The 12659-nt window shown below is 47.7% G+C and overlaps 1 protein-coding gene across 2 annotated transcripts in view; it reads right to left on the bottom strand.

Moving 5' to 3' along the window:
* Positions 1 to 10980, bottom strand: part of CAPZB (capping actin protein of muscle Z-line subunit beta) — a 31881-nt gene extending 20901 nt beyond the window's left edge. The window contains exon 1 of one of the 2 annotated variants that reach the window (XM_072155206.1): positions 10812 to 10980. In XM_072155206.1, coding sequence (XP_072011307.1) covers positions 10812 to 10814 — 3 coding nt within the window. In that variant the 5' untranslated portion in view covers positions 10815 to 10980. The remainder of the gene's footprint in view (positions 1 to 10811) is intronic. The other variant, XM_072155207.1, reaches the window with a different exon arrangement.
* Between the last annotated feature and the right edge of the window lie 1679 nt (positions 10981 to 12659).

The following is a 12659-nucleotide window of genomic DNA, read 5'->3' as shown; positions in this document are numbered from 1 at the left end:
CCCTGCGGTGCCTCCCCCTCGGCCTTGGATGCAGGAATGTGCTGATGCTGGGAATAGCAGAGCCGGTCAGGTATCAGGTTGTCCCTGCAGCTCTGGACAGCAGTGAAAGCTGAGAGGCGACAGCTCCGCGGTATGTGCCCGGGTATGTGGATGTGAAAGCAACGGTGCCCGCCATGGCCAGCAGTGCACAGGGCTGCCCCTCCATAACCCTGAGCCTCACAGCAAGACCATGAGCCCCCTACAGCAGCAAGGAGGCCATCTCTTCCAGTGCTGTACCCCACCATCATTAGCCTCAGCTTCCCCCCAAGTTGCTTCACTCCCAGGCCCACAATGTAGTAGCCATCGCCCCCAACCTCTCGTTCAGGAGACCGATCAATCGATAACTCACATCATTCATATAATGAATAAACATAACCCAAATCTTATGTCTCTTTCAGCTGAAGAACTGGAGCAAGTGAGGGATGTGGGAGATGTGTGGAATGTCAGAGCCCGAGGGTCCGCAGCGGGGCCACTCCTTCTGTCTCCTCTACGTCTATGTTCCCAGCGCTCCCCCCCCCCTTCTGGGAGAACAGCCGGCAACTAATGGAGCAGATCTGATGATAAATGCAGAGCTGGCGGACTTAGGGTGGTAATCCCATCAAGGCCCCTCTTCTCGTGGGGGTCACTGTCCGCCCACGTGGCCTATAACATGGCGTAAATCACGTGACTGACCACTACTGGTGAAGACCTTCTGCTAGGAAGTAATCACACACCGGAGGGGGGCCCAGGCTCTGAGATCTACCATCACAATCCAGGGACACTCATAGATTCAGGCACAGACTGTGGAGTCTGTTCTTTTGAAAATCAACTTTTAAAATTATACTAATGACACACAAGAGCTCTGGGGACGTTACCACTCTGTGCTGCAGATTCACAGGCTGTTACACTCCTCGCCCCTCCCCACTCCCTCTGCCTGCAGTAAACTCTCACAGTGGGAGGGGAAAGTGCTCCTGCACAGTGTAGCTGCCTGAAAAGCTCTGGTAAGGCCTGCCCCCCCCCCCCCCAAAGCCCTTCAGGCTCATTAGCATCATTTTGGAAGTTGATTTTAGAAGGAAAGAGACAATGGATAACAAATGTCAGAAGATTACCACAGTCACAGTGCCTGAATCTATCAGTGAGTGTCCGTGAATTATGGTTCTAGATCCCCTTTAAATCTATCGTTCTCTGTTATCAGCCATGTCTACTGTATCTCCAGGGATGAGATGCCCGCATTCTTTTATTACGAAATCGCGACACTCCGCTTATAGCGCCTCCAGAAGAATGTGAGGGCTACTGCGGCACATGGAAACCGGTGGCGCAGGCTTTTCCATCTGTGCGTTACATAATCAACGACCCGCAGGTTCTTACAATGTTCCCCTATTTACTATAACTTCACCCTATACTGGGCCTGAACATGTGGAATGTCACTATATGGGACATAGGAACAGAAGGGGGCAGCACTTATGTAGATTATGTAATAAATGGGGAAACACATATCTCCCACAATGCACTGTGCAACAATCAACCAGCAGGGGTCAGCACTGAGATGTTGTATCACAGAATTATATTTATAAATGCAGCTTTGGGGGTGACTGGAGTAGAAGAAATTCTGGTGTCAACACTTCACCTCCCATAATAAAATGCAGAAGACAAAAAGGCAGCAAGGAATAGCAGGGGGCTATTAAATCTATGAACGCAGCTCTGGAGGCGACTAGAGTAGAAGACGTAATGTCACCGAATACTACATTCAATGGTACACGAAGTGCACATTACATTTCCCAAGCAGGGGTCAGAAGTGGTAGATTAGGTCCTCTAACATCAGAGTTAATAGGGAGCCATATGAATTGTGAATACAGCTCTAGAGGTGACTGGAGTAGAAACAATTCAGTAGACACTACATCTCTCACCTCGCCAGAGGTATTAAAATTCTGAATGCAGCTCTGGAGGTGACTAGAGTTGAAGACCCAATGTCACCAAAGACGATATTCTCCAAGCATCTCCCACAATGAACTTTGACCCAAGGGGCCAACACTGACATGTTAACCCTGCAACACAGGAAACTAGAAATGCCAGTGCAGCTTTGGAGGTGACTAGAGTAGCAGTAGACAATAACAGTAGTACAGAGTTCAGTGAATTAAGTCAAGATGAGTCACAAGAAGGAGGCAGTGCCCCTCACAGGTGCATCGGGTACCTCCATATTAGGAGTCCGCCACCAGTCACATCTAAAGCTGCGGCTGACAATCACCAGCTCACTGCCCTTCAATACTGAGAAAAAGCAGAAGAGGAAACGACCCTGCGGCGAATGGGGAAACACTGCAAAACCTGAAAATACATGTCGCTCCGTGATCCAGATACCGATCATCTAGAAAAATCGGATAATCCGGCACAGTCCTATTCCCTCTGGTTGCACTTGTACAGGCCCCGCCCGGCGCACATCACCTTTCCGTAACGCGTCTATTTTTGTCTGGTCAGAATGGAAAGTGGCAGGAAGCTGGCGAGAGCGGAGACTCCGGGGTATAGGGTTACGGCAGATGTGAAAGCACTAATGTGATGGAATGTGGAGGGCGACGCCACCCTGCACACCCAGACCACACCGGGCACCGAAATGTCTATATAACCTTATATATCCCAACAATACAGCCCCCCCAGCTCAAGGGGTCACACCTGATGACTGGATCCCGCACAGTCCGGTGACTCTCCCCATTCACTACCTCTAGAGTGACCCCTGTGGGGAAAGTCATGTGACTAACTGCACAGGAGTCATGTGACCGCCAAAAACGTAACCTGGGCCCTCATTCCTATTGTCTTATTTTGTCTGTACAGCGCTACGGAATATGATGGCGCTATAAAAAATAATTATTCGGAATGTATAATGTAACCATTCCATAGGAGTTTGTTACAGTGGATCAGACACCAGGCTTATGTAACCGTACGGCAGTGATACATTGTAACAAACTAACAACGCAGGAGATTGGCAATAATAATAATAATCTGATAATAATCTTTTATCATATAGCGCCATCATATTCTGCAGTGCTGTACAGATCATGGGGGACATATACCAGAGGTAAAGCATTGGTATATGAAACAATAGGAGCGAGGGACCTGCTCGCAAGAGCTTACAATCCATATGCTGATACACTGATGTAAATTAGGGGACGACCTGGATCTATAGGCAATGGGGTGTGACCCCAGCGCCCCAGGACTCTAAATGGTTAACGTGCGCATGTTATGAGCGAGCGGGTTTCCTAGCTCATTATACAAGAGAGATCTTGTATCTAATTATGTTCCGGCCTGTCCTAGCTCACTGATCAGGTCATGTGACGTCAGGTAATTTGGCGCAGATCCTCATGTGAACCTGTACAGAGGATTGCATAGGGTTACTGTACATACTGTACTGCTGCCAGTGCAGGTTATTCTCACGGCGTACTCATACAGTTATGTTAGTAGCAGCAGTACTGTGAAAAATGGATTTACCTTATATACTCCAGGATAAGCCGAGGCCCCTAATTTTACCACAAAATAAAAAAAAAAAAAAAAAAAAAAAATGGGAAAACGTATTGACTCAAGTATAAGCCTAGTGTGGGAAATGAAGACACTACTCTAATGGCCCCCTCATTAGTATAATGCCCAGCAAAGCACCCCCCATTAGTATAATGCCCAGCAAAGCACCCCCCCCCCCCCGTTAGTATAATGCCCAGCAAAGCACCCCCCCATTAGTATAATGCCTAGCAAAGCACCCCCCCAGTTAGTATAATGCCCAGCAAAGCACCCCCCCATTAGTATAATGCCTAGCAAAGCACCCCCCCATTAGTATAATGCCCAGCAAAGCACCCCCCCATTAGTATAATGCCTAGCAAAGCACCCCCCCATTAGTATAATGCCCAGCAAAGCACCCCCCCCCATTAGTATCATGCCCAGCAAAGCACCCCCCCGTTAGTATAATGCCCAGCAAAGCACCCCCCCCGTTAGTATAATGCCCAGCAAAGCACCCCCCCGTTAATATAATGCCCAGCAAAGCACCCCCCCATTAGTATAATGCCTAGCAAAGCACCCCCCATTAGTATATTGCCCAGCAAAGCACCCCCCCATTAGTATAATGCCCAGCAAAGCACCCCCCCATTAGTATAATGCCCAGTAAAGCACCCCCCCATTAGTATAATGCCCAGCAAAGCACCCCCCATTAGTATAATGCCCAGCAAAGCACCCCCCCCCCATTAGTATATTGCCCAGCAAAGCACCCCCCATTAGTATATTGCCCAGCAAAGCACCCCCCATTAGTATATTGCCCAGCAAAGCACCCCCCATTAGTATAATGCCCAGCAAAGTACCCCCCCATTAGTATAATGCCCAGAAAAGCACCCCCATTAGTATATTGCCCAGCAAAGCACCCCCCATTAGTATATTGCCCAGCAAAGCACCCCCCATTAGTATATTGCCCAGCAAAGCCCCCCCCCCCCCATTTGTATATACAGTATATCCCTGGATTGTAGCTTCTCCTCACACTGCTGTGCTCTTAGCTCACTGCTGAGCCTGCGTGTGATGCAACTCATTGCACAGAGAACAGCAGTGTAAGGACACATCCCTGTGTATGTCGACAGCTGGGAGAGGAGTGATTAGGTCATGTGACCATAATAAGAGGCACGCAGAAGGAAGGTCCTGCACATAGCTGGGGGCTCTGAAGGCAGGAGCAGACATGCAGCTCTGACTGCAGGACTCGGCCTCGCTCTGCCCCAGCATGTTCTAGGACAGTGATGGCGAACCTTTTAGCAGCCAAGTGCCAAAAAAGCAACCCAAAACCCCCCTTATTTATCGCAAGGTGCCAACCAAAAATTAAAGCAGTAACTTATTGCTCCCTGTTCTTCAACAATTTTCAATCATACTGGCCTCCTGAGGACAGCAACACAGTAGAAAGATGGAAAATGTTAGCTTCTTTCCAGTGTCCCTCTGTACACAGAGAATCGTGGGGCCAGCAAGAGGTCCTGGAGCAATTCGGCCCTGTCTATTCATTCTCCCTCTTCCTACAGCCCCAAGTAGCGAAGTAAGTTTCAAAATATGACTGAAAGCAGCATCTTTTAAGTTGCTTGGAACTGCAGGAAGATTCTTTGAGTCATGTCTGGGGTGATGGTCCGGGTGCCCACAGAAAGGGCTCTGAGTGCCGCCTCTGGCACCAGTGCCATAGGTTCGCCACCACTGTTCTAGGAGGAAGAACAGCGCCCGGCCCTACCAGCATCCCCCATTGCAGGAAGTTACCGTATAGGATTCCTCATAATGTACAGCAACACAACATTTAAAGAGCCCTGCACCCATATACATACAAGACACTCTTCTACCAGACAACCAATCACAGGAGCCATGCACGCATATACACACACTCCTACTACCAGACAACCAATCACAGGAGCCATGCACGCATATACACACACTCCTACTACCAGACAACCAATCACAGGAGCCATGCACGCATATACACACACTACTACTACACGACAACCAATCACAGGAGCCATGCACGCATATACACACACTCCTACTACCAGACAACCAATCACAGGAGCCATGCACGCATATACACACACTCCTACTACTACACGACAACCAATCACAGGAGCCATGCACGCATATACACACACTCCTACTACTACACGACAACCAATCACAGGAGCCATGCACGCATATACACACACTACTACTACCACCAGAGAACCAATCACGGGAGCCATGCACGCATATACACACACTCCTACTACACGACAACCAATCACAGGAGCCATGCACGCATATACACACCCTCCTACTACCAGACAACCAATCACAGGAGCCATGCACGCATATACACACACTCCTACTACCAGACAACCAATCACAGGAGCCATGCACGCATATACACACACTACTACTACCACCAGAGAACCAATCACGGGAGCCATGCACGCATATACACACACTCCTACTACACGACAACCAATCACAGGAGCCATGCACGCATATACACACCCTCCTACTACCAGACAACCAATCACAGGAGCCATGCACGCATATACACACACTCCTACTACACGACAACCAATCACAGGAGCCATGCACGCATATACACACACTCCTACTACTACACGACAACCAACCACAGGAGCCATGCACGCATATACACACACTCCTACTACACGACAACCAATCACAGGAGCCATGCACGCATATACACACCCTCCTACTACCAGACAACCAATCACAGGAGCCATGCACGCATATACACACACTCCTACTACACGACAACCAATCACAGGAGCCATGCACGCATATACACACACTCCTACTACACGACAACCAATCACAGGAGCCATGCACGCATATACACACACTCCTACTACACGACAACCAATCACAGGAGCCATGCACGCACATACACACACTCCTACTACACGACAACCAATCACAGGAGCCATGCACGCATATACACACACTCCTACTACTACACGACAACCAATCACAGGAGCCATGAACGCATATACACACACTCCTACTACTACACGACAACCAATCACAGGAGCCATGCACGCATATACACACCCTCCTACTACCAGAAAACCAATCACAGGAGCCATGCACGCATATACACACACTCCTACTACACGACAACCAATCACAGGAGCCATGCACGCATATACACACACTCCTACTACACGACAATCAATCACAGGAGCCATGCACGCATATACACACACTACTACTACTACCAGAGAACCAATCACAGGAGCCATGCACGCATATACACACACTCCTACTACTACACGACAACCAATCACAGCAGCCATGCACGCACATACACACACTCCTACTACTACACGACAACCAATCACAGCAGCCATGCACGCATATACACACACTCCTACTACTACACGACAACCAATCACAGCAGCCATGCACGCATATACACACACTCCTACTACACGACAACCAATCACAGGAGCCATGCACGCATATACACACACTCCTACTACACGACAACCAATCACAGGAGCCATGCACGCATATACACACACTACTACTACTACCAGAGAACCAATCACAGGAGCCATGCACGCATATACACACACTCCTACTACTACACGACAACCAATCACAGGAGCCATGCACGCATATACACACACTCCTACTACTACACGACAACCAATCACAGGAGTCATGAACGCATATACACACACTCCTACTACTACACGACAACCAATCACAGGAGCCATGCACGCATATACACACCCTCCTACTACCAGAAAACCAATCACAGGAGCCATGCACGCATATACACACACTCCTACTACACGACAACCAATCACAGGAGCCATGCACGCATATACACACACTCCTACTACACGACAACCAATCACAGGAGCCATGCACGCATATACACACACTACTACTACTACCAGAGAACCAATCACAGCAGCCATGCACGCGTATAAACACACACTACTACTACCACCAGACAACCAATCCCAGCAGCCATGCACGCATATACACACACTCCTACTACCACCAGACAACCAATCCCAGCAGCCATGCACGCATACACACACTTCTACTACCACCAGACAACCAATCCCAGCAGCCATGCACGCATACACACACTTCTACTACCACCAGACAACCAATCAGAGGAGCCATGTACGCATATACACACACTACTACTACCACCAGACAACCAATCAGAGGAGCCATGTACGCATATACACAATATACACACACACACTACTTCACGACAACCAATCCCAGCAGCCATGCACGCATATACACACACCAGACAACCAATCACTACAGTCCTGCACCGCTATACACAAACACTAATGCAAGACAAGCAATCACAGGAGCCCTGCACCTGTATACACATCCTGGTACCGGACAACCAATCACAGAGGCCATACCACTCATGTAACCATCAGTTTATACATGAGGTGTGCTCCTACAAAATCCTACAACGTTCCCATTCTCACAAATCGGAAGATCTCTGCTTGCTGTAAATGAACAGAGCATTTGTTTATACACAGTGAGGCGATACTTTACATAGATGAGCAGTTGTTATCATTGTATCCATTGATGAATGAATTTAATCATTATGGCAAATCTTTCTCCTGTCCGGAGAAACATTGTATCAGTCCTGTGAAAATGCATTATCCTGGCACATTGTAACAAACACTGTGCGGAGTTGCAGTTGCATCTAGTTTTCACAATCCTCTGTGCACTAAACACAGTCCAGACTGATGACTTTTCCCTGCTCAGATACATTGCAGCAAACTAACACTTCTACAGTTGATTTAGATCATTTAGGTCGAATGCAACTGTAACAAACCCTCAGCCAGGAACAGAGTGGCAAACAAAGACAACAAAGTCCTAAGAACAGCAATGAAGAAGACAACATGTCACATTAAACCAACGCCAAGAACAAGAATGTAGCAACCAGTGAGAGAGATCCTGACACACTGTGACGAAACGTCATAGCCGGCCACTACCTGCTAGTAACATAAAGCTATAGGAGGCAGGTAAATCCATAGCAGATGCAAACGGAAGTTTCAACTTAGTGGGGAGTGGGAAGGTAAGCTGAGGGTTTGTTACAAATTATCAGTGACCCTCCAACGCTTGGTGAGTGTCAGCTCACCTGTCCACCGTGACCTCAGCTGCCTAGTGTGACCCAAGCACAGGGTGACAGGTGGCATGTGGGGCACAGGGGTTATATTACACCCCCTGCCCGGTGACACACAGTCTTGCTCGCCTCCTCTCTGTATACAGAGGTCCTGCACTTTAAAAAGGGCCAGGATAGTGTACAGAGTGTTATATGGAGGTCCTGATCTCTATAGAGAAGAAGGCTGGACATTATAAAGAGGTCCTGATCTCTATATAGGACATGGGTGTTGTACACAGGCCATTATCTCTATAAAAAGCCAGGATGATGTACAGAGTGTTATACAGAGGCCCTGATCTCTACATAATCTCTTAATTGGGCCAGGTTGCAGTGCACAGTGTTATACAGAGGTCCTGAATTATATATAGGAATAGACAGGGAATTACATTGAGGTGTAATACAGAAGAGGAGGCTGGTGTACTGGGAGTTATACAGAGGTCATGGTCACTATAAAGGAGGAAGCTGGACATTATACATGGGTCCCAGTGAGGAAGACGTTATAGAGATAATGATTTTTACATAGGGACAGCGTGCAGTACAGAGGAGGAAGGGGTGGTACAAAGCTCCCAATCTCTACAGAGGAGGAGGCACAGCTAATACAGAGGTCCTGATCTCTACAGAGGAGGAGGAGGCAGGGCTAATACAGAGGTCCTGATATCTACAGAGGAGGAGGCAGGGCTAATGCAGAGGTCCTGATCTCTACAGAGGAGGAGGCAGGGCTAATGCAGAGGTCCTGATCTTTACAGAGGAGGAGGCAGGGCTAATACAGAGGTCCTGATCTCTACAGAGGAGGAGGCAGGGCTAATACAGAGGTCCTGATCTCTACAGAGAAAGAAGCAGGGCTAATACAGAGGTCCTTATCTCTACAGAGAAAGAGGCAGGGCTAATACAGAGGTCCTTATCTCTACAGAGAAAGAGGCAGGGCTAATACAGAGGTCCTTATCTCTACCGAGGAGGCGGCAGGGCTAATACAGAGGTCCTGATCTCTACAGAGGAGGAGGCAGGGCTAATACAGAGGTACTGATCTCTATAGAGGCAGTGGCAAGGGTAATACAGAGGTTCTGATCTCTACAGAGCAGGAGGCAGGGGTAATACAAAGGTCCTGATCTCTACAGAGGAGGAGGCAGGGCTAATACAGAGGTCCTGATCTCTACAGAGGAAGAGGCAGGGCTAATTCAGAGGTCCTAATCTCTACAGAGGCGGCGGCGGCAAGGATAATACAGAGGTCCTGATCTCTACAGAGCAGGAGGCAGGGGTAATACAAAGGTCCCGATCTCTACAGAAGAGGAGGCAGGGGTAATACAGAGGTCCTGATCTCTACAGAGGAGGAGGCAGGGCTAATACAGAGGTCCTGATCTCTACAGAGGAAGAGGCAGGGCTAATTCAGAGGTCCTAATCTCTACAGAGGCGGCGGCAAGGGTAATACAGAGGTCCTGATCTCTACAGAGCAGGAGGCATGGGTAATACAAAGGTCCCGATCTCTACAGAAGAGGAGGCAGGGGTAATACAGAGGTCCTGATCTCTACAGAAGAGGAGGCAGGGGTAATACAGAGGTCCTGATCTCTACAGAGCAGGAGGCAGGGGTAATACAGAGGTCCTGATCTCTACAGAAGAGGAGGCAGGGGTAATACAGAGGTCCTGATCTCTACAGAGCAGGAGGCAGGGGTAATACAAAGGTCCCGATCTCTACAGAAGACGAGGCATGGGTAATACAGAGGTCCTGATCTCTACAGAGGAGGAGGCAGGGCTAATACAGAGGTCCTGATCTCTACAGAGGAGGAGGCAGGGCTAATACAGAGGTCCTGATCTCTACAGAGGAGGAGGCAGGGCTAATACAGAGGTCCTGATCTCTACAGAGGAGGCAGCAGGGGTAATACAGAGGTGCTGATCTGTACAGAGGAGGCGGCCGGGCGTTATATAGAGATATGACCGTTGTACACACGCAGATGTTATGATACGAGTCTGCGGCTCCTCCAGCGCCTCCTATAACGCGCCCTGGATCCCCTGTGTCGTCATGTTGCCCGCAGGGTGACGTCACGGGCGCAGCGTGACAGCCAGATCCCGGGCTCTCACCCGCGGGCGTTCCCCCTTCCCCCCGCTAGAGGGCGTCCCCTGCAGTTACCATGGCTGCGGTGGGTGAGGGCCGGGCTCTCCGGTGCGGTTACGGTTCGGTATCGCTGTGCCCCGTAGGCCCGGCGGCGCCTCCACTTCCTCAGGACCTAGGAGTGAACATCCGGGTCAGCGGCTCCCAGCTCTGGACACGCCTACAGCACGGCCCAGACAGCCAATCAGAGCGTCTCCTCCCAGCCATCACCAAGTATGGAGAGCGTGACGTAACCTGACAGGGAGGCGGGGCCTAGCGGCTGAGCGGGAGAGGGGCGGGGCTCAGACTCCTCATAGTAATAAGAGAGAGAAAGCCAGCAGCAACTCTAATCATCCCCGACATTGTAATTATAATGTAATACCAACAACACAATAACCACTACAATAATATATGCGAGGGGCAGGGAATAATTATACTATATACAATAATAATGAGCAGGAAATAAACAAATAATAAATGTCATCATTATAATGTATCAATAACATCATAATAACCACTAAAACAATATGAGAGGGGCAGGGAATAATTATACTCTATACAATAATAATAAGCAGGAAATAAATAATATAAAATAATATATGTCATTATTATAATGTATCAATAACATCATAATCACTAAAATAATGTTGTAATAATCAAATAGGAGAGGGACAGCAATCATAATATAATATAAAATTAAATATTAAATATAATATAAATTTAAATATCTGCTAGCCATACTAGAAGATATCATAATATTCACCGTAAAATATTGACTCTCACAATAATAATCGTGGTACCTCGCGGAGAAACAAAATAATATAATGAAGGTGTCATGATGATAATAGCATTTATATCATCGTCATGGCCATGAGGGAGACTGAGGATCAAAAAAGTGGTAAATCATTATACGAATTATAATCTAACTATTTATATAAGAATTATATACATTAACTATAATGTAACATGAGAGGTCCGATGTGAATAATAATGTTATAATATTGAGAGGAGAGTCAGGGGTTAATGATAATGCTCATCATAATAATAATAATTCTTTATTTATATAGGGCACACAGATTATGCAGCGCTGCACAAAGCATGTCAAATTGTTTGCTGTCCCCATGGGGCTCACAATCTAAACAATCTACCAGTATGATTTTGGAGTGTGGGAAGAAATTGGAGGACCCGGAGAAAACCCACGCAAACACGGAGAGAACATACAAACTCTTTGCAGATGTTGACCTGGGTGGGATTCGAAGCCAGGACTCCAGCGCTGCAAGGCAGAAGTGCTACCCACTCATTAATAATAATAATAATTCTTTATTTATATAGCGCACACAGATTACGCAGCGCTGCACAAGCATGTCAAATTGGTCATTGAATAGTTATGTAACATGCAGGACCTACAAGGCATGAAAAAGTCACAATTCCTGGATCACCAACTAGAAATTGTGACTTTTTGCCCCTCACACCTCTTGTAAAGGAAAGTGGATGTATGGGGGTGTATCTAGTGCAGCGTGTGAACTCGGTCCTGTAAATGATGCACAGTCATAGCACGGCACAATCAAGAGGAAGTAGGACACAGGGTTCACACTTATCTTTAGGTTGAGTGAACGCAAGAGAAGAAAATACATTGAGTACTTCCTGGAGGAGGGTGGTGGCAGGGTAGGTCGATATGATTAAGCCAAGAGCCCAGAATTGGTATATAGGGCACCAGTCTTTTCTCAACATGTTGGTTGTGAAAAAGCTCATATGCAGAAAATATTCTCAATTCCTCATACCCCCAGAATATGCAAAAGAAAAACTCTATACAATGCTGTATACACATATATTAACACATCCAGGATGCTCCCAGAGACCCAGAAGAGAGAGCAGATCCCCCCCAGC

The sequence above is a fragment of the Engystomops pustulosus genome, chromosome 6 (genome assembly GCF_040894005.1).
Source record: "Engystomops pustulosus chromosome 6, aEngPut4.maternal, whole genome shotgun sequence".
NCBI lineage: Eukaryota > Metazoa > Chordata > Amphibia > Anura > Leptodactylidae > Engystomops > Engystomops pustulosus.
This window is presented reverse-complemented; position numbering and strand designations above follow the sequence as displayed.